Source organism: Motacilla alba, chromosome 3 (assembly GCF_015832195.1).
Source record: "Motacilla alba alba isolate MOTALB_02 chromosome 3, Motacilla_alba_V1.0_pri, whole genome shotgun sequence".
Lineage (NCBI taxonomy): Eukaryota > Metazoa > Chordata > Aves > Passeriformes > Motacillidae > Motacilla > Motacilla alba.
Genome location: NC_052018.1, coordinates 14832570 through 14855579, shown reverse-complemented (window position 1 = coordinate 14855579; position 23010 = coordinate 14832570). Strand labels below are relative to the sequence as shown.

The 23010-nt window shown below is 40.9% G+C and overlaps 3 protein-coding genes across 10 annotated transcripts in view; 2 read left to right on the top strand and 1 right to left on the bottom strand.

Annotated features, from left to right (window-relative positions):
- Nucleotides 1-3975, top strand: part of C3H2orf50 (chromosome 3 C2orf50 homolog) — a 29817-nt gene extending 25842 nt beyond the window's left edge. The window contains 1 exon segment of the mRNA XM_038130736.1: nt 3804-3975. Within this exon segment, the coding sequence (XP_037986664.1) occupies nt 3804-3975 (172 nt within the window).
- Nucleotides 3976-4231: 256 nt separating this feature from the next.
- SLC66A3 (solute carrier family 66 member 3) lies at nt 4232-14763 on the top strand. Of its 2 annotated transcripts, none has more exons than XM_038133750.1 (7): nt 4232-4517; nt 6636-6718; nt 7159-7228; nt 7864-7921; nt 9112-9232; nt 10349-10390; nt 12245-14763. In XM_038133750.1, exons 1-7 carry the CDS (start codon nt 4375-4377, stop codon nt 12331-12333), a joined length of 606 nt encoding a protein of 201 aa, XP_037989678.1. In that variant the 5' UTR covers nt 4232-4374; the 3' UTR covers nt 12334-14763. The 2 variants fall into 2 exon arrangements, with proteins under 2 accessions (XP_037989678.1, XP_037989677.1); XM_038133749.1 differs by lacking the exon at nt 12245-14763 and adding an exon at nt 10956-12238.
- The window catches only part of ROCK2 (Rho associated coiled-coil containing protein kinase 2), a 104597-nt gene continuing 94125 nt past the window's right edge, over nt 12539-23010 (bottom strand). For all 7 annotated transcript variants that reach the window (XM_038133742.1, XM_038133747.1, XM_038133741.1 and 4 more), the window contains one exon: nt 12539-22817. Coding sequence is in view for 1 of the 7 variants with exons in the window: in XM_038133745.1 (XP_037989673.1) it covers nt 22814-22817 (4 nt within the window). In the remaining 6 variants the exon portion in view is untranslated. The remainder of the gene's footprint in view (nt 22818-23010) is intronic.

Genomic DNA, 23010 nt, shown 5'->3' with positions numbered 1-23010 from the left:
CTCTTTCTTTTATACTCGTGTCATGCACATTTGCACAATGTAACCACAAACACGAAGCTCACAGGGATCCATTGGACTTCTTTAGTAAGAGAAGGATCTTCAAATCAGAGTTGAAGCAGTGTCATTGTGCCACCAAGGAGCCTCAGCACAGAGATTACCTCCTCCTCAAGGTGAGCTTTTATGACAACTCAACAGTAAAGCTCACAGTCCTTGGGCACTACAAGTGTTCAGCAAAGACAACAAAATGCAAAGAGTACCTAAAATCATAGCCATCCTTTTTCAATTTTGTTTTAAAGTCTTGATAATTTTTCCTTGTCTTAATGTGTCTGGTGGCAGAATGGAGCCTCAAATACGCAGCTTGCGTAAGGGTTAAAGTACAGGGAATCACAGTCGTGGGGCCAGAAGGGACCTCTGGAGGCCTCTAGGCCAAGCCCCTGCTCAAAGCAAGGTCAATGCTAATGTCAAACCAGGTTGCTCAGGACCTTGTCCTGCTCCGTTGTGAAAATCTCTATAGAAGGAGATGGCAGAGCCTCTCTGGGCCACTGTTCCAGTGTTGAGCTCCATTCCCTCACACCTGGGTAGCCCATACCTGTTTCCATCTCTCCAGCCCTCCCTTTTTGGTGTTTCAGTTCAGAGAAGCACTGCTGGATCAGCCAAGCTGTTCCTCTGCCTGCTCGAGTTCCATCTCACCAGACAAGCCAGTTTTTGTTCTGTGAGCATCTTCTCTTTGAGTTTCAATGCACCCTCCTGATCTCCACTGCCCCCATCGCATGTGCCCGAGAGGTCCTGACAAACCAATTTCCCAAATAAGACAAACTCTGTTCTTCTGAAGCCCAGAAGCTTTATTCTACAAATTTCTCTTGGGGTCTTAATTCTAAGGTCCTGGAGTCACATTGCCTATTTTTTCTTCTTTCTTTCTTTGTGAGTAACAAATACAGCACCTGGGTCAAAAAAGAATGTTCTTGATGACCCACAGAATTGGTTGGACTGCTTTTACCCCTCTTGGTGTTCCTCCAGATAGCAGAGCAATTTTGTATTCCAAAGCAGGCAGTACCTTCAACTGTGAGCTCCTTGTAGTTATTTAAAGCTTCATCTGCTTCCTCTTCCTGATCAGACAATTTATAGAAGGTGCCTGCACAATGTTCCCCATGCCAGTGTCCCCACCAATTTTGACCTCTCAGCTCTCAACCAACTCAGTGCTTATTGCAACAAGCAGGGGAAAGCTCCACGCAAACATAAAACTGTTTTGTGCAGAACACAACTTCCACTTATTTCCCTGTCTGCTTTTCCAAAAAAGCTTGAATTCTGCCACCCATACATAATGTGCTGTGCCATTCTGTCCCTGTGATCCCTAAGAGGTCACAGCCCTGCAACCGTGCTGGTATGTCTAATTCCTCTGGTTACTTTCCGGAGCTGTATGGGTTGACACACTGTGTTCATGCTCCCCTCCCTGGGCAAACAAATGAGCCTCCTGTAACCTGTGGACCCTGGCAACTCTGTCCACCCCAGCCTTCCTTTGTGTGTCTCTCAGGGACTGTCCCCAAACACTCAGGTTCCTCAATGGTGGATGTAACCTAGAGCTTAAAACATCAATTATCTACAAAATGAACTATTCCCTGTTAGTATGGCAGCCTGTGGAAATAACCAGCAAGAGCGCACTCTCTGCATTTCTTGCAAACCCACAAAATTTAAGGCATTATTCTGTTCAAAAACTCAGTTGTGATAAGCCAACATCATTATGGGGAAAAAATGTTTTGGCTTTTCGTCCTTAGTTACTACAGGAAGATTATTTTCCTTCTCTGTGCTTTTTTCAATAGGAATCAACACGTGCATTCCCATTTGAGGTGCAGCAGTGTTAAACCCCTGCCCATCTGCTGCAGAACTCGCAGTCTGCACTGGAGGCTTGGATGCTATGAATTCATTTCCTGAACTGTAACTTGAAGGGGTCCTGCATTCTGCTGCAAGTCACCAAAACTGAAACTTAATGTAGAACTAAATAATTTAGACAGACTAGGACTGTTCACAGATTAAATTTTTCTTCATGACCTTGGATGGGGCTGCCCAGCACTGTGATGTCTGTTCCTTCCCTAAGCTGCGGCTCACGTGCACAGTGAACAGACGCAGAGCAGGGCAATTACACAGACAGGGCAGGGGAGATACTCAATCATCCTAGTTATGTGACTGCTTGCAATGCAAAGCAGGATGTGTTTTTAAAAAGGTAAAATGCTGACTAAAGCTAAATACTTAATATCTTCTTAAATATAAAAATGGCTGAATAAAATGGGCTCATGGAGCTGCTTAATAGTTTGAAGTTAGCTCAGCTTCTTGATTACTCTAGAAAGGTACAAGGCAGTACAATTCCTGACACTTTTACAGGTTTTTTGGATCAGCATCCACACAGTAGTGCAAATATGCAACTTCTATCCTAGATATTTCACTGTTATTCTCAGATTATCTGAAATGACAAACACATCTACACCTCAGACCTAACTTTAAGTAACTTCATCACGTATTACAATTTCTCAACTTTTTCCCAAGTACATAATGCTCCCACAAAGCCAACAACTCAGTTTATCAAGAAAATCTTGGAACAGTTATTATTTAAGGTAAACTCAAATTTTCTTTTCTTCTTTTAGCTTATTGTCTTTGAAAAGCTTGATTACTTTGAATTGTATTAACAGAAACACAGTTTCTACATAAAAATTTTGTACTGGGGGCTATTTATTTCAGAGTTTTGAGATTTTATGTACTTCTACATACCTGCTTCCTTTTATGACTGAATTACCAAAGGGCAACATGATTTATGAATTCAGAATTAGAAATACGTTTTAAAATATCACCAAGAGTATGTGGAATTACTGCAATACACCTTTTAAGCCTTTTTAAGAACTATTGACCATAGTAAAATACAACTTTCATTAAAATTAAAATGAAAAAGAAAAAATTCTATGCCTGCAAACAACCCCTCATGTTAAAGCAATTACATTCTAGGTAAAACTCTGAATTAATGGTGTACATTTGACAGTCAGAGCAGTCCTGGCCATATGCAGGCACAAAAGAGCCAAGATTTGGAGCACGCGTAATCAGTACAAATGTGTGTTCCTAGGATAACCTTTATTTAGTTCTGACAAACTGAGAAGTGCAAAAATTTTACTGGTTTTGTATGTAACTGTGTATGGTGGGTAGGTGTATGTTCTGGAGAAGCTACTCCATCTCCAGTAACCTGTGATAAATAACTTAAAGAATAACAATTTTCAGCTCCCCTGAAGTTGCTGAAACTGTCAAAAAAAATACTGTAAAGGTACGCACATAGGAAGATAAACACAGCTGTGGAGAAACAGATAAGGAGGCCTACAGTGGGTTTTTAGCAAATTTTATATAACAAGACAGTTAAGAAACAACAGTGCATACACAAACAAAAACTTCAAGGGAAAGTCACCTTTAATATCGAAGCATTCAGTGAATACAGTCACCAAAGACCCCTCTTAATAAACCTCCAGAACCATAAACTTCCAGTAAGAGGTGAATGTATGCCTATTTGTTCTAGGAAAATGATATTTATATATTAAATAAGAAGCATGTTTTAATGAATGTATATAGTTATAATGAATAAAAACCCTGCTGTAAAGTCTCACTCCAGACACAGAATAAATCCACTGTGTCCTGCACAAGTAAAGAATGCCTGCTTTCTAATACTTCAAATTGTGTTAAAAAGTTTATTGCAGCCAATTTTGGTATCATCTGACAAGTTCAGCATTTAGCAACTTTTAATTTTGCTGCACATTTTTCTTGTAAAAATAAAGTGCTGCGGTCAGACCCGTGCGATCCTTGCTGCAGGAATTAGTTACACGGCACTCCAGAGAGAGTGACCTGAAAACCACGGGCGCTGGAGCAGTGGGGACTCTACTTTGGGGAAAAAAGCTGCTCCAGCCTACAGCTCCAAAGCCGGAGCTGACCTGCACTGCCCCAGGGTGAACACGGCCCATGGCCGGCACGGCATCGCATCATCCCTATTCGGGGATGTTGTTTACGGCAACAGACTCCTTCCAGGACCAACACTCCGAACCTGGAGCGGAGCGGTTCTCCGCCGGGTCACCGAGGGAATCAGAGGTAGCGAGGTCTCAGCCAGCGGCCCGGGGCCGGCGCGGGTGTCCCCTCGGTCACAGCGGCGTTCAGCACCACGGGCCGGGGGTGAGCGTGGCGCTGCCCCTCCCGAGGGGGCGGCGGGTGCTCCGCCGGGCCCGGCTCTCCCCTCCTCGCGCCCCGGGCAGTGCAGGCGCCCCGGGCGCTCCGTGAGGGCCGCGCCGGCGCCACCGTCCCACCGCACCCCGCCCGCCGCTCCGCGGATTCCCCGTCCCGGGCCGCCGCAGCGGGATGGCGCCGGGGCTGCTGGACCTGGTGCACTTGACAACCTGGGCCGTGTGTGCCGTGATCAAGCTGCCGCAGCTGGTGGCGGTGCTGAGGGCCGGCTCGGCGTGGGGACTCAGCGTGAGCAGCCTCCTCCTGGAGCTGGCCGGGTAAGGCGGCGGGGACACACGGGGACCGCGGCGGGAGCGGCGGCTGGAGCCGCGGGTCCCCTCGGCCGGGGGTGCGGGGCCCTGGGGCTGCTGCGGCAGCCAGGGATTCATTCCTTCCTCCGCGGCTCAGGTCAGGCGTGAGGGCGCGCTGAGGGGCGGCCTGGGGGCGGCGGGCGCCGCCCGCTCCCGCGGTGCCACTGCGCCCCGTTCGGAGCTCAGGACCAGCCCCGCCAGCTGAGCCCACAGAGCCTTTCGGGAAGGAACTTCCTGTTTTAGTGATTCCGCTTTGTCATTTAAAGGGAAACTCGTCTTTTTTAGCTTGCCCCAAACCGTCCCGGACCACTCACGTCGCTGCGTACAGCAGCTGCAGAGGGTGTAAGCCTGTGTTTTAGTTATTCGGTGGCCCGTGCGCCCTGTGGGGCAGGTAGCTGTACTCGTCAGACAGGCTTTCCCTCATCCGAAGCAGTAAGACTTAAATAATTCCTTAAGAAAATTACAAGCCGTGTCAAACTACGAAGACTTGTGAGCCTGTAATGAGCTTACATGGGCTAGGCTTATTAAATCTTGCTTAAAGAGGATTGTATGAAACGACAAACAAATAAGCTCGGTGTGTGCACGTTCAGGTGTGGGTACGAGTGAGAGAAAGCACCTCGAAGAGCCCTGCTTTGTCCGGAGTGGGGGTGGAGGTGGGCAGAACATCCAGCCGGGCGGCTGCCACCTCCCGGCGCCAAGCTAGGAAAGGGGGTTCCATCCAGAAAAATCCCCTCACAAAAACGGCGTGGCGTGTCTGAGGGTGCCTGTACCGTGTCTCCAGGCAGGGCCACAGCTCGGGTTGACAGACACCTCTCAGTGGAGCTGTGCAGAGTCCCTCACGCTCCGCCGCGGCCGCTCGCCGCCCGCCTCTCTCTACAGCACTGAACCCGTGTAGCTGCTGTTTACCCTCAACACACCTCAGAGTAAATGAAGCAAATTGGAGCTCCAGCAGAGATTACTGACCCCACAGCCTCAGCTGAAAAGCGGTGACGGCACTTCAGTCATTTGTGTGCGTTGGTGTGTAAAAGGGTTTGTAAGTAATGTTTGAGATGAGCGTGGAGAAGCTGGAAATGTCTTTTCAGCACCTGTGTGAGAACCACGGTATCCACACAACTACAGGTTCTGGTCTTCTTTGAAACATTTATTCTACTTAATAGACTGTTTATCCTTCTACCTTTAAAAACTTTGAATCCAGTTGCAGGGAGCTGTGTGACTACCACTACAAGCTGGGCTGGTTTTGTGAAATCAACATAGAGTTACCAGGTGTGAGGGGTGACCCAGAAACATGGTGCTGGTGGCTAGGAGTCTGATTTGACTCTACATCAAATAGCATTTCTAGGAAGTTCAGATATCTAAATTCTGAATACTGTAAAAGCCAGTTTCTTACAAGGCAAGCTGTTCCTTCTGCCATTTTTCTACACCAGAAACCATAATATTTTTTCTTCCATAAAACTGCTCTGAGTCCTTTCTGTTTTCTATGCAGCTTTGAATTTTCTATCTAACCCCATGGACTTGTAGGAGAGTTGGAAGTACAGAAAACATAAAAGTTTTGTTCCTTTTAGGTACTGTATTGTGGAATGGCAGGAAGGAAAATTGGCATTGTTTGGTTCACTTAGAAACAGACTCTTAATCTGACCAGTAGAGCTACACTAAGTAATCTCATAACAGTATAGTCTAGACAGCTTGGAAGACATTTTTTACACCTATAAAACTTTCTTAATGTACAAATTAAACTACAGACATAAATAAAGTAATCAGAGTTATCCTGGAGGTGCCAAGGCTCTTGCAGAGAGAAGGTATCTCCTAGGTCTGGAAGCCTTTATCTCTTTCTCAGCAATTATAATAAATAAAATTATGCCTAACAGACTGTGACATAAAGACCTCAATAAGAAGTGTGGGCAGTGAGGGTAACAGAAATAGGTTACAGAATGATCAGGCTTGCTCTGTGTGCCTGTGTTTTGTTTGATCAGTTTGACAGCAAGGGCTACACCTGTCTGGAGTCTTTTGGCACCACCAAGACAGTATAAAAGTTGTGAAGGCATTTGTGTCCCTCTGTGCAGTCATATTTTGTATCTCTCTGTTCAGCCTCCTTGTGTTTCTGAGGTACCAGATCTATTATGGTTACCCCCTGGAGACATACCTGGAGTTTCCTGTCGTCATTGCACAAGGTAATTTTTGTAAGCCATGTTTTGGAAATAAAACGGGGCTCATTCAGCACTCCAAGTCTCTGCATGTGGGTACAGTGCTCCACTGCAGTGATGCTGGAGTTGGGGGGAAGAGGGAATTAACATCTCATATAAAAATGAACTGTTTTTAAATGCCATTGAAAGAGATGATCAGGTAGAGGAGAAAAACCTAATTATTACACAGAGTCACAGTGTAAACTCATCCTTTTGGTTTCTCCACATGGGAGAGAAACATACTCAACACTTCAGATTCTAAGAAAAGCTTCATTTTGGAGCTTGCAGTATTTTGGTCATCAATCACATTTGAGAGACAAAAGCTATAAGAAAGGAGTTTCCACAGACCTTGTGCCCAGTGGAACTGTCTGGGATTCTGTTTGCCCCTCCAGTCCTTTCTGTGACGAGCCATCTTTTGTTTATTGCAGATGTCATTCTCTTGTCCTGTATTATGCATTTCAGTGGAAAAGTGAGACGAGCTTTTTTCTATGCAGTCGTGTATCCTTTGAGATCTGGGAGGTTTGGTTTATGTGGCTTGTTTGGTGGATCTTTGCATAGCAGCTATGTCATCGTTTCTTGTGTGCTACTGTTGTAACTCATTCTCAGGCACCTCCCAACATGTATTCCACATTCACATGCTGATTTCTGGGATCACAGTAAAACCTCTGCAGGAAGCAAGGTTTATATGTTTGCTCTGCTTTAGAAGGCTCCCAACTGATAAAGAATAAACTAAATTCTTAATTTACATATTTTCTACAGGGATGCAAAATAGAAATGACAGATTTTATTTTTTTAATAAGTTTTTTTTTAAATTCCTGCCCACTCAGGTTGTACATACAATAAAGACAGCACTGTGTGTTTGTTTTTTTTCCAAATAGGACTTGGGTTTAAATCTCAAATATTGTGCTTTGGAGCAGGTTTTGAGAAACTCCAGACACTATTTGACCAAAGACGGGGTGAAAAATAGGAACACTTAGTGTTTCAACCAGTTCTTAATATGTTTTATCTCAATTGTATAGTCTGTTAAAAAGTTTCAATAAGATTATTTCCAGATGTTTAAAAACATCTTATTCCCCAGGCAGTTTTGAGAACTTTGTATCCTATAATTGCTATGAAACTTAATGTAATATAAGATTTTGGGTGGGCTGGTACATGCTAACACTGCAGAAGTGGATAATAGACCTGGCCATGGTAAGTGCTACATGATTATCTGAAATTAGGTCTTCACATGAAATTACTTTTTCTTCTGGGAGTATTTATTAGTGCACTCTCTCCTATATATATGTCCTTGGAAGAATTTGTCATTTTGGTTAGCTTTCAGAATAACCAGCCAGTTTTCAGATACAGGTTCTTTCTTTTGCGAGTAGCTGGAAAACAGCACCGAAAATAGAGACTCCATGGGGGGCAAAAAGGCATGTTCTGAGATAAGCTGTTACTTGGTGGTGTCGTAATTAAAACTAAATACTTAAAATGTTGAAATACTACTGCCACTTTTGTCCTAATGTCATAATCCCAACCAATAAACCTTTAACACAAGAGGAAGAGAATAGAGCATCAAAGTGTTTGAAACAGGGATTGTGACATATTTCTTTTTTCCCCTTTAGTCATACAATTTTGCAAAAAAAATATAATCTGATAGTGCCTACAAAGGTTAAAGATGGTATTTTCTTAGCAGGAGAGAGAAAGTAAAAAAGTAATTGAGATGAACAGGAGCTGCTAATGGAAAAGATGATACAGATGGGGAGAAAAGTTTCCAAGCCCTATGCTGATCCTTACTTGCCGCGGAAATCCAGGCATGGCACAAAGGCCTGTGTGTAGTCCTCTCTACCTGCTGCCTTTGCAAAATCCCCTTTAAAAGGGGGACTGAGTGAATAGTGCATTCCTGTTACTATTTTTCCCTCCAATTGGACTAATTTTCCACACATTCTTGTCAGTTTTCTCATTCCTTTATGGTTTGGTTTGCCAGACGTAATGGTAACAGATGGTCTGAATCAACCTTGCTGTTTAGACTAGGTCAGTCTCATTTCAGCTGACTTTTATAAACAGTTCTATGGAGCAGGTTGAGAACCTTTTTTTGTTTCTTTGCTTCTTACTGCATTTGCCTCTGTCAAGCATTTGTCAGCAACAGTAGCAACTGTGCTCTTTGAGCTTCTTGCTGGGCAGTACCTCAGAAATGAGTCCTTGTTTCTGGCAACTCCCAGTTTTTCCTTCACTGTTCCTTACTGAGAAGCCGAAGCACTTGGGTTGCCAAATACTGGAAAAGTGTCAAATTTTTTTTTATTCTAAATGAAAAAGTTACTCCTTTGATATTACTCATGGTATTACTCAGATAATACCATGGCAGAGGCAGAGGTTCTCTCTCTTTTTCACCTGCTTTTCAGAATCTGTGCACGTTCATCAGTGCAGCCAGTAAGCTGGTTCAGCTGCAGCATCTCTGGGAGACAAAAGATTCGGGACAAGCGAGCGCCCTGACCTGGGGCTTGTCTGTATATGCCTCTGCAGGTAAGCTACAGACAACTTGGTGTGAAGTACTGAGTTCTCCTAATTCCTTTTTTTCATAGGTCTTTACTCAGTCTTAGCAGGTAAAGATCTTACCTTAGTTTCCCTCAGTGCTGACACCTGGGACTCAGATAACACAAAGTCTCTTGAAAACAAGTTTTGTCTTTGACACCGATGATAAAAACCAATGACTTAAAGTGTGAATATGACCAAGGGAACCAGAATTGAAATAACTGAAAGGCTGTCTTTATGAGGAAAATTTTTCCATGTTCTATGATTTAATAAAGTTACTAGTGGTCCAGCATGAAAAGGTGCTAAAATTTCAGGTATACAGTCAGACAATGCTAATTTTGAAAAGCTGTCTACAAATAAATACACAGTTAATGCTAAATACCTTTAATACTATGGCTACTTGTAATTACATTTCTTGACAAAATTTATGAACAGTCATTTGTGGTGTTCCTGTGGCAATTCCCCAGTTGTCTGAATGAACAGTTCTACAGCTGTTTGTCAGAAGTGCCTTTTGCATCTTCACAAAACTCACTTAAAATATTCTCTCTATAAAACTCATCATCCAGTGATGCTGGATCTATTTCTACATGAAAAAAAGTCAGAAGTTGTGGTGAACAGTGACAGTAAACTGTAAATGCTTTTGCTCTGCTGCAAGTGTGAAGAAATAATTAACATGTAGGTTCCTTGTGAGAAGGGAAGCTGAATTCCTTGTATTTGCAAAACCTGAAGGCACACACATGAACATTCCCAGTGGTTAAGCCATGCTAACTCAACTGTGGGTGTAGCTCTCTGTCAGCTCCTGAAGGAGGGGCTGAACAGAAGGAAAAGCAATAAACTGACCACGTCCAATCTAGCATGACAGATGTAAAAATTCTAATTATATCTGTGATTTTCTTATAAAAATGACCCTTCATACATTGTCAGTCAGCTTTGAGAGCTTGATCTCTAAAGCCAAAATAGTGAAGAGTGGACGCACTAAAGGTGGGAATGTGTACAGTATATATTTTCTTGCAAGATTATCTTCTGTTGAAAAACAGATATTTCATAATTTTTAAAGTATAAATGTGTCCTGTGTGTTCCACTAATCAGAATTCATTCAATTTACAGCAAGAATTATTACAACTGTAATGACTACAAATGATCGCGCAGGTGAGTGAAGTATGGAATTCTCTGCCTTTTCAAGGGAACAGCTGCCACAGTAGGTTTTAGTTGTTTTGCAAAACACTTAGAAAGTCTCACAAGAACAAACCATGAATGTGATAGGTTAGCATGGTGAGGGCAGGAGTTACACAGGATTACAAATCAGGCAAAGATATCAAGAAAAAAAAAAAAGCCAGAAAACTGCTTATGCTTGTCATGTGGTGCAACTGGTCCAAAAGAATTTTTTTTTCAAATGGCAAAAGCACTACAAAATTAATTCTGAAAATAGCAGAATAAACTATTAAAATATTTACTATAAATATTATAATAATAAATAATAAATATAGTAAAATACAGCTTTAAAAACCTGTAGTAATTGAATGAGATTTCAAGTAATAAGTATTTCCCTTATTGACAGCTTTTTGAATTAAAAAAATCTTCTAGAAAACTAAAGTTCAGCTTAGCATGTGAACAGTTTTAGGTCCAACATTCAGAAAGTTTATGACAGGCTGAAAATGAAATGGTAGGCTGGTAAGAAATTTTTAAAAACTGACTTAAAATATATAATTTCCAGAAATTATAAAGCAGATTTATGTAACTGCTCCTTACCATCCTGAGAAAACCACAAGAGCGAGGGAGTGTCACAGATTTTTCAGTAAATTGTTCAAAATCAAGGCTTGGTGGATGCAAGAACAGTAACAATCCCTTTGTACTTCATCTGGTGGTTCCTTGTTCTTGTTCAAAACTATTTCATCAGAAACATCACTTGAATGGATTTTGTAATTTTTAAGCAGCCTCTGCAGCCCAATAAAGCTGTAGCTTTGCAAGCATTTCAAGTGGGTCTTTCACTGGAAAAAGAAGTCCCATTTCTGGCCCACATTTCCACCCCCATGCTTGCTGCTTTTTCTTTGCCAAGGTAAGGAGTTTGTGGGGCTGTGCAGGTAACTGGTCACCAAAGATCTGGCAAAATGCTCACGCAGGGCTTTAGTCAGGGTCAGGTACTGAGTCCACATCACCCACAGCTACACACTTACACTGAGGGGGAGGGAGGGGTTCACTGTGGGAGGGAGGAAACACCAGGAAAGCAAAGCTGGTGCTGGGTGGAGCTGCTGTTTGAAACAGCACCATCCACTCTGGCACATGGAAGGGCCAGCAGCAAACACTGATGCTGTGCTGCTCTAATGGAAAATGTTTTCCATTAAGTTGCAACACTGACACGTAGGGAACAGTCAGATATCACATAGTTCAGAAACAAAGTTTTGTGTACGTTTCTGTGAATATTCCACCTGCCAAATGGACATCAGACATACCTATACTTTAAATACCTTCTCACAGGTAGAGGTACTATACTGTTACGATTTAAAGCTGATTTAACCCAGGTACTGCTTTTTTTGTCAGTTGTCAGATTTTCTGTCATTAAAGTCTGACAGATACAAGTATCTCTGTCTATTCAAAGTCTTAAGAGATACTTAAGAGTAGAGAGTAGTTCCTTTATTATAAATAACACATGCAACTATAAAGGACATGTGAGCTGTGACTCTGAATTTAACTTTTGGTGTACATATAAATTTATATTTATACTATTTCTCATGCTTGTAGTATTCTCCATGTTACAATAGAATTAAAGGTACTGGAGTGTACAATTTTGAGCTATATCTCTGGAAGTGATCAAGTGCTAAATGCTTGGATTCATGCTCAGAATGTGTGGGTTCCTGAACATGGTAACTGAACCCATGAATTGGCTGAAAACAGTTTCCAAATGTGAACCAGCCTCTGTGAACACCAGCAAAAGTTTACAAACCAGTGTTGTAACAGCAGTTGATATTTTTGATTTATGCTTACAATATTTTTTTTCTCTTTTAGTTCTCATCCGTTTCATAGTCATGCTCATTCTCAATATTTGGGTCACAGCCACAATCCTGCACTACAGGAAGACTAAAAAGACTGATTAGACGACACTCATCAGCACACATATCATTAACATAAAGGAAAAAAAAAAATTAAGCCTAGAGAATTTAAGAATTCTTCAAAGATTGAGGAAGCTCTCTTTCTCTAATATTTACTCTTTAGTGTACTTATAGTATTTACAGTGCTTACAGACTTACAGTATAGTACATTCATGCTTACATTCTCTTAGAAATAATTCTGATAAGATACTTAATTTAAGCAGCATATTTTTATTGGTCATTTCAGACAAGTTTCACTGATATCACATTTTCTCTGGATTTTTTTACTACAAGGTATTTCATAGTTGGATGTATATATATTCTGGTATCACTTCAGTACTTTCTGGTTACATATAAGCAATTTTCTTCAATTATACACGATCGATTTTGCACCAACATACTGACTTGTCCTGCTGCAAGACTGTAAAACCACAACAGAAGTTTGTCTTCTTGCAAGCAACTCAATTAGTTCAACATTAGCTGTCTGTATTTTAGTATGAAGAAAATCTGAGTCAAGGCCCAATCCAGAATAAGGTTAATCCAGTTGGGATTGTAGCACTTACATGCAACACTTAAATAGTACAATTTATACAGCTGATACAGGATACCCATAGTCACTTTCCTCAGTATACCCAGTTTTTATTGGATAGGAGAGCAAAAACTCAACTATTAATTATTTTTCAACCTGAGCTCTCATTCACTGAACATACTATTTTGGAAACAGCAGGGACTAAAATGTATGGGAATTTATGAAACTGTGGCCAACAGTTAAAAATGCTGTTCAAGCAAATGTTCCTGGAATGATATCCAGAATTCCCAAACACCATCCATACTGACAGTGACACGTGCACCTTGATGCATCTCAGCAGACTGATCTCCTGTGGTTGTCAGGTTTTGGTGATACTGCTCTGTGGTTCATGAAATTTTGGCCTGTCAGTGCTAAGTGTGTAGAAGAACATAGACTTCGCTTAAACTTTTCCTTCAGAAATTCTAATCAATTTGTAGTACTTAGAGTAAAAAGGGGGAAAGGATATTCTTGACAACTATTAACAGAGGATTTCAGTTTAAGAAGTACTGCCTTCACAACCAAAAGTTACATTAGTAATCATACAGCTTGCCTTCATTTGTCATTACATTCCCCAAAATTAAAAGATAAAACATTCCAAGAGTTCTTACGGTATTCTGTTGATTGGCATGTAAAAACCTAGGCACCTTTGATCCCAACACCCTTGAAAACTATGGGAAGACTGCATTGATTTCATTTGAGGCAGGTTTTCTTCGCAGCATTCTAAATTGTGTGACTGCTGTGGAGCAAACCGATCTGCAAAAGCAGATGTTTCTGCCAGTGAGCATACAGCAATTGGAGCATTCACCATCAGAAAACAGCTGCTTCGTACTCTAAATTTTAGTGGGAAGGGCTGGGAAGAGATGTGTCTTTGGGCACTGATTTCATGTATCTCACGTTATTGAGAGCAAGTCAAAGATGAGCTTTTTTTCACTGCTCCAATAAAAAGTCTAAATCTTTCTATGTTGGTTGAAAGATTAATTGTAAACATTCTGATTTTACTAAAGCTGTGTAAAGTATCTGAAGTGGTCTAAATGGTGGCAGGTGGCATGTGATACATTTTCTAGGTGATACTAATAAATGCTATTCTTCAAGATTGATAGTGTCATTCTTACAGTTAATTTTCATTGCGTTTGAGTTTTTATTGTTTCCATATATGGAGAGAAAATGAAATATTCATTACAGGTCATAAATGGGCAGCTTTCACCTTAACACTCGAAGCATCAGGCTGAATATTGACCTGCCAAATGCTAAAGAGCTCCAGCACCTTAAAATGAAAAAACACACTTGCTTTTTAATTAAAGCCTTTTCTTGATAGAGAAAGATTTGTATGGAATCCAAACCCTCTCTGTTATTGACATCTTTCACATGCCTGAATGATGTAGCAAGATGAAGCTGCTCCATTTTTGGTTTGAGAATCAGCACCACAAGATGGTTTTTTATCATAAAATACTGAAAATGCATTTAAGAACAGTTCTTAATAGGTTACTTAATGCATTTTGAATAAATCACCTTAGAAACCTGTGGGGAAAAAAAAAGACTGAGGAAAACAATTAAAGCTGGGTAATTAATGAACTTAAGGTAAAGTAATTTTGTGGACTTGGAAAGCTGGACAATGAGTTCTCATTCAAGCTGCAAGAGATATGGAACAAATCAGAAACTAGCAATAAATAGTTTTACACATTTTTTTCCTCTCTCAGACAGTAACTTTCACTTTCATAAACAGAGGCACATTCAGATTCCAGGCAAGCCCCACTAAAGCACAGACACTGTGTTTTCCAGTAGGTAAAGAATAATCTTCTCAGTGGCTGGATTAAAGGCAACAGCTTTAGACAAATACATAGGCAGGATAAATCTTGTTAAACTCATCATTCACCAGTATTGGGATGGAAACAGGGAGGTCATTTGCTGTGTAATGCAGCAGCAGGGCAAAAGCAAGCAGGAAAAGTATCTTGGATTTATGGCAGAACGTGTAAGCAAGTAAACGGCTTTTGTCCACAGGGCTGGAAGTAATCCAACTCCATTCACAGATGCTGTACAGGTGTGGAATTACACACTCGGTGTCTAATTGTACCAGTTCACAACATGCTCACAAGGTAACACAACCTGTCCTGCCCTGGCTGACAAAGTGTGTGTCTTGCTGGGGTTTCAGAAACTTTGAGTCTTCTTGACTGTGAGAAGACAAGCTCTGAGTTCCAGTACAGTCCACTAAATAACCTCAAGTACCCCCAGCAGTGGCTATGATGAACTGTGACTGGATTTGGCAGCAGGTAAGCTAGAAGCTCACTTCAGCTGTATGAGAGAGAAAACATTTTACTGTCAAAAGAATGAGGATGTGAGTCCAGAGACAGCAGGCTGCAGGTCGGGACATGGATGTAGACAGGGGAAGAGGTGTACAGTTCATTTTTTCTGGACTGTCCTCAGTGAACAGATCACTGAACACAAATGCAAAACCATCCTCTCCCCACCCTAAGGGCCTCCCCTAGCACTGGGCATTCTGTGCGAAGCAGACACAGATGTCTTTCCTTGTGCTGCTCCAATCCAGCCAGGGATGCGATTGCCTGGACTGCTCATGAGTCCCTGTTCCTGCCTGACCCCCGAGCCTCTGTCTGCCTTACACTGTGCATTGGCTGCTCCCAATCCTGGCTCTGCTCATCTGATCTACTGAAACACGAGAGAAAGGAGCGGGGTGGGGAGGCAGTGACAGCCCCCAACTGCTGCAGATCGAGAGCTGGATTTTAGTGAGTTTGACTGTGGAGAAAGTAATTCAGAATTAACTGAATGGCTTCAATCTTACAGAACACCTTCACTCACTTCTTTAAATGAGGTAAAATTACTCTCCCTCCACCAAACAATCATCCATTTAGTGACATATGTAATGGGGGAAAATAAAAAAAGGAAATAACAGCTGAGTCCACACAAGGAACTATTATAAATGAAAAACTCCACAGATGTGGAGATAACTGAAATGAGGTAGTTTCCCAGCCATGTATTTTCCCTGATGATAAATAATAAAGACTTCCCTCCAAATTCTCTTCAGGCTGGTTTTTCCACTCTCTTCCAAATTCTTCCATACTTGAAATTCATATTTATGTATGAAGCAGAACACGAACTGTCACTTTCATCACTAATAATGGTCTAAGGATGTCTCACTTACGAAAGTGAGGAAGCTGGAAAAAAAATCTTAAAATAGGATGTCCTAAAGTTCTTGGCTTGTACTAAATTTAATTTGCTGGATTTTGAGCCAGGGTTCTCCAGGACAGTTCAGAGTTCTCGGTGATGACAACTGTTGAGGTCAAACAGGTGCCTGGGAGCCACAGTGAACAGCACTGTAAGAATCTGACACATCATCACTAGTGATGTATCCAATTACAAGACCTTGCCAGTCTCAAAGACCTGAGTCCTGACAGACCTCAGGTGTTTCCTGCCTAATGGCAAGACAGACATCCAGATGTTTTCAAGTTAAAGGTGTCAGCTATTCCATTCTACATTGGCAGTAGTTTGGGGCAACCATGTCTATCTTGGAAAAAAAAAAATCAATCTTTGGGCCAGGGGTAAAATAACAGATTTTTACATCATAGTTTTGATGAAATTTAATTTAAACTGAAGAACAGTTTAAAGAATTGTCACAACTTTGTTCATACCCTGTATTGTTTCATTATTTCATCTTAGAACTTTCTTAAATTGTTAGAAGCCTAAACCGGTACCTCTGCATGTTATGTGGTATCACTGACTCACAGGGAGGGAGCTTTAAGAGGGCAGACTCCTTGTTTTATCTGTCAATTATTCTGGAAAATGATGTAAAGGGCAGAACCTGCACCAGTCTAAAACGTGACAAGTTAAGTTGGCTAATGATGATTCTCATTCAAACTCTGTAGTAACATGGCTCCATGCTGAAAATCAGTTCTACTTACTGCCTTATTATAATTGCAAGTCATCTGTGCATATGCCTGCTCTGGAATGTACAAGATTTCTGCTTTGGAATGTGAAGACTTTGGCCAGCAGTACCAAGACTCATACCATATGAAAATCATAAACAGAATAACACATATCCTATGCCTCAGTGTTGCCTCTGTCAGGTAAATCTTAATGAAGCACGAATTGATCTTCCATAAAGCATGTTTAGGGAGAAATTCTTTCACCTTTGAACAGCTGACTATATAAAGATCCTGTAGAGTGGTCTTTCAAGAGTCTGACTTATTTTGTGAGATTTTTTTTTCCCCCATGAAATGCACTGTCAGCATACCTTACAGTCCTCATGGACTCTGAGCTCATGGGCATTTTCCTCTCTCAGCCTTGTTGGTTATTTTTAGTTTGCACAAATGCCCACCTTGCAGTAATCAACTCCCATTGCTGTAGCTCAGAACAGAGCTGGCAGGGGAGCCTTCCCCCATGGCTTCGGATTGGGCTAAAGGCTACACGGATCCTACTGAATCTCAGTGGCCCCCAGGACACAGGGATTGTAATGTGCTGGAAAACATCATGCAGACACATGAGACCATGGGATCCAGCAAGCAGATTCAAGTCCTGAAGGTGCAGCCAGACCTTCACCCAGCTGCAAGACCTGCTCCAAGAGCCTACCAGAAAATGGAACAGTTGAGGTCAGAGACAGTGCAAGGCAAGCCAATATGAAACAGGGCTCAGACCTCAGGTGGGGTACCCAGCTCCTTCAGTCTTAAAAAGATCAAGGGATTTAATATCTCAGGTAACTCCAAAAAAAAGTTTCTACCGGTTCACTTGTTAATAAAAAGTAGAACATATTGAAGGCAATTCAGTGCCCTAAGTCTAAGCAGTCTAAGCAGACTGGCTGTGATCTCACAAGCCTGGTGTACTTATCGCTGGATAGCCATGCTTACCAAGTGGTGCAAGAGCATCCTGGGCAAAAAACACCTGTAAGAGTTACAACAAATGACAAGAACTACATGACATGAGGCCCACAGGGACAATATAAGACTATGCATAGAAGCAGGCACACATCTCTGAACAAACACTGAAGGCCTCGACCTTAAAATGAGGTGGTGGGACTAAAGCATCCCATGCACTTGTCTTGGCTGTGGAAGCATTTCTGTGCAGCTCCTCCAACAAGTAATGGCTGCAGGGACATGACATTATTGGACTCTCTGCCCTTTTCAGGGTGATGATGTGTTTTTCCAGAGTTCTTTAAGGTATCAGGACTACATACACTTACAATTGAAATTTTGTGACCTTTCACCATGACTTTCATTTTGAAAGATCACTTTAATCTTGCAGCTTCTGCAAGATCATTGGAGCAAAAGCAGCTGCAGTCAAATCCAAGGCTTCACCCTTTCAATATCGAGTAGTAATGTGGCCTTCTTACCTTTATAAAACACGGCTTCCTGCCTACAAAGTGGCAAAGATTCCAAACCCCAATTTTCATTAATAAGACCTGGTAATTAGCATCCCTATGCCAATACATTATTTTCTCTACATTCCCACTTCTTAAGAGCTATGTTTCTACAGCTACAGCTTTCCCATTCATTGCAGTAGTTTCTGGAGAGAACTAGGCTGGATGTGTTTTGAGTGCTCTTCTCTGCCACACACATTGCAGTAGACTTGTCTGATTTCTCAGATGAGAGTGTCTGAGTATGTACACCTGTCCAATTTTAAGGCAACTTCAACATCAAACACAAATTGTATTTTCAGAACCACTCCATCAACATCTTTTATGGAGATTAGAAAGAAGACTCCTTCCCACCCTCATGAGGGATACTTCAAAGCAGCAGGCAAACCGTATGATCCTTGGGATTCTGACAGAACCCTGAATAATTCAAAAGATTGTCTTAAAAAATAAGAAATAATGTTTTCAATTTAAAGTGTACCATGTGCAGAGATGATCATTTGCAAAAAACTGTAACGCACTGAAAAAGGCACCAAGCTTGTCAGAGGTCAAGGAGTGTCTAGATCATGCTTTTAGTCACATGGTTTAGTTTTAGGCAGCTCTGTGAGGAGCAGAGAGTTGGACTCGATGATCCTTATAGGTCCCTTCCAACTTGATATAGTCTATGATTACATGAAAAAAATAAATTAATCATTATTTTAACATGAATGTCAAGGCAAACTGTCCAGGAATGTGGACGAGATTGAAATACTCCAGTTCACTGAACTGGACCTTGTACTGTTTGTTCTTCTGCCTCAGAAACAGAATAGGGAGGTGATTAAGGGTTTGTATGAGCAATGCAGGTAAGAAGTTTGCTTTCATATAAGTTCCCCCTTTTCACAGCAGCATCCCAAATACAACCTCGCAAGCACAGGATGGGAAAAGGCACTTGGGACCAAAATTCAGAATTGTCTTCTAAGGATGATTCTCTCAAAGCTAGATGGGAAACTAATACATTGTAAGATTACAAACAGAAAGGCTCAAATTTCTAATGATCACTTGACATTAGAAACTAAAAAGAAACTAAGGAGAAAAAGCCCATAATTTCAGTGGCAGCTTTCCTGGCCTTGGTGCCTTCAGAGAGCCACTGAATGCCTGTCAAAATGCAGGAGGTTCAGTGTTTTCAAGAGGCAGTAAGAGAAAGTAAATGAAATTTCAGTGATGTTTTAAATTTGGCCCCTGTCACTGCTAAGATCCTTGAGCCTCTTGCATGTTTCCAAGTCCTACATCCTACTGTGATTCTATGTCATGTTTTTGGTTACAGCATCAGCCATGCTCAGAAGCACAAGAACCACCATAGTTTTCCTCTAGTTAAAAGCAGACTTGGTGCTGGGTTGCTGGCAGTGCTGGGAGGGGCTGCACTTTGGCAGGGACCACAAGAGGTAGGAAACTGTAGCACACAACTAGGACAGAAGTAGAAATCTCATTGCAGAAAGGTCTTTCTGACACCTGACAAGGTAATTCCAATGGGGTCTGCCTGTCCTTCTGTGCTGGTGAGCTCTTGCACTGGGAACTGAGGAGGAATTTCCGTACAAGAGCCTTGAGCTTCAGGCTCCAAGTCTGATCCCTGGTTTTTCCAGAAGATTAATCTGCAGCTTGGCTATACCACTTGTTTACTCTTGTGAGACAAAAGGACTTGCAAGGAGAGAATTTTCTATAAGTAAGTCATTCAGGCCATAAAAATGTCCTGTTTGCTTAGGACAAGCCTGTAACAAAAAGAAAATGTTAAAACATCATTGACTTTCAAGACAAATACACCTTAGTTCATGAATATGCCCTTCTCTCAAAAATATTAAAAGGTCACCACTAGACCATAAGGAAACAACACAAACTCCAGGAACTAGCATTAAAGAGGTGTTTGCATTTCACAGCAGGATAAGGGAGAAGAACAGAAGAGCAGCTCTGCCTTTTGTGTCCTGGGTACAAAGGGAGGTTTGTGCACCTCAGCCCACTGGCTTTGAGGAAAGCTGTGCTAAGTTAGCTCTGCTCTGAGCAGAGGTCAGAGCACAGGAGCCCAGTGCTCCCCGAGGCCTGTCCTGCTCCCCACTCCATCTCAGTGCAGCCTGCTGTCCGTACAGCTAAGGACCTTTTGTACATGGAATTCAAACACTGTGGCCAGCAAATACTATCATATAGTACATTTCCTAAAATGTCAGGCTTAGCAGGGCCCCGTGGATTCACAGTACATGAGGGCAAGCCAGGGAGAGAAAGTGCAAAGGATCCAGCCCCAGCAGGGGAGGAGCTGCCAAACAGCTCCCCCGCAGTCTGCTCTTCCTCCATACACACAGCCTTTGCTGGGCTGCCTTTGGAGCAGCCCTTGCCTTTCCCATATCTGCTGCAGAAGTTATCTTTATATTTAAATATTTCAATTAATTACCAGCTTCTCAAGTTCAGGAACTATTTTACCTTACTCAAATAGTTTATTTAAAAAATATATATATATATATAATATTCTCCAATTCAGAAAAGGATAGAACTTCCCACAATGTAACATTTTTTGTATATATATATAAAATATTTATGCATTCAGTGAATGGAAACAGTTTTACTGTATACATTTTTAATGTTGTACTCTATGCAAATCTGCATTATCTAAAAATATACCGTACTTATGTAAATCAAAACAAGCAGGGAAAAACCACTGTAGCTGTGCTCTGGGTTATAATACCTAACAGAAATTATATGAAAGTCTTAGTTTTGAATTTAAGAACTCACAAACGACATTTCACTTTGTGAGCACATAAATAGAAGACTGAATACATTCTTGCTTTGTTAAGCTGAACTGTAGTAGAGGTTACAAAATGTAAATATATTTATTAATCTTCAGTATTTCAGTGTTTCCAAGTCCACCTTTCATGATAGTGTTAAATAAAACATGGTCCTATCCTTCCAAACATTTCAACACTCTTTAAAAAACAAAAACAAACAAACAAATTTTTAAAGTGAAATGTCCTCCTTCATTGAAGTGTTAGATCATATTTTAAATTACTGCACTCCCACACAATATTTTATATATATATATTCTAAATATATATATATATATTTATATATATATAAAGAGACCAAATAGGAGACTACATTTTTTACTGTCAATATGTTTACCATCACATACTGTAGTTGTATAAAACATGCATTTCTGGGATAATTATGAACACATCATGAATGAGCCCATATATATTATATTTTTTGTACAACTCCAAGTTTAAAAAAAAGTCAGAATAAGTGCCTCTGAGGCCCTTTCTTCCCAGCTATAAGTTCTCAAAACACACTACTGAATTATTTATCTATGCCTACAGCTATGTGCTAGAGAACCAGATTAAAACTTTAAAATACATCTACAGTATGTTTCACTTTTCTTAAAGTTTGTGACAGTCCTCAGATATTGTGTTGTGAAATGTAAAAATAGTCACAGATTCTTTTATTTTTCAGAAATAATAATAAAAAAACCACATCAAGAAGAGTATGCAAAAACAAGGCAAAATGAAGTTTCATAGCACTTAATGAGGGTTAATATAAGTCAATAACTAGTATTGAGGTTTGTAAAAAGGGCTGGATGAGCAGTTACATGTACAAGCAAATGGTCTGGTAAATCCCATGCTCTCAGACATTGTTTCTGTAACCAACACTTCTCCACCCTTAAAACCGGTCGATATACATTCAAAATAGGTTGACACTGATATACTTAATAGGTGTAAAAATAGTGCACTATTTTTTCTGCCACAAAGCAAAACTGCATCCTAAGAGCTGGTAAACTTTCTTTTTCCTTAAATAGAAAGAATGGGCAAAAAAAACTTGAAAATAAATTTAAATTAAGGCAATTAGACAGGTACAAAGGGACTGCCCATGATGAAACTAGCTGAAACTAGTATATACTTCAAACCTACACCAGCTGCTGAACACTGACATGCAGCTTCTGATAGATGTGTATGAATGATATAAATGTCAACATTATGGCTTTATACAAGTGCATAGTTGCAACTGCAATAAGTAACGGTATCTGATTAATAAGCATAAAAAAATAAAGTGGAAAGATTTTTAAACCCCTCTTGCAGTATTACAGTACAATATATTTACACAGTTTAATGGTCACTTCTCACAGATGCAGTCTATATCACTATGGTGGATCTTCCTCCGGTTCTACGTGCAGACATGCTGGTGGCATCTTTATGAAAGCTGCAAAGTCAGTTTCTTCCACTTCAATACTCATTCCTCTCGATCCTTTTATGAAATGTAGTGTATGTGTCTTGACAAGGAAGCTTTTGTGTAACAGAGTTTAAAAGGTTACCTAACATATCCTTTGACTATTTACCAACCATTCCTCAACTGATCAGTCACTTGGGAGAATACAGGAAAACCCTCAGAGATTAGTAATTTATATTGCAGCAAAAATGTAAACCTCTGATATATATAGCACAATCTCTCAGGAAAATATATATTTTTAATATATTTTGGGATATGTTTCAGTCTTGCTGTAATGGGAAGAAAATTATCACCTTGACTGTGTCTGCATTCACGGAAAGCAGTTAGCTGAAAAAGAAGCAGGAAGTTTGGTCAGTAAACGCAACAGATGTAAATATGACAAAAATATACTTCTTCAAAGTCTTCCTTTAAGATGGGTTCATCATTGTACTTGTGAGAAGCACCTTTCCTCTGCATCCAACAGCAACATTACTTCAGTATAGCACATCCTTAGACACTGTAATCCCAAATCAATTAAACC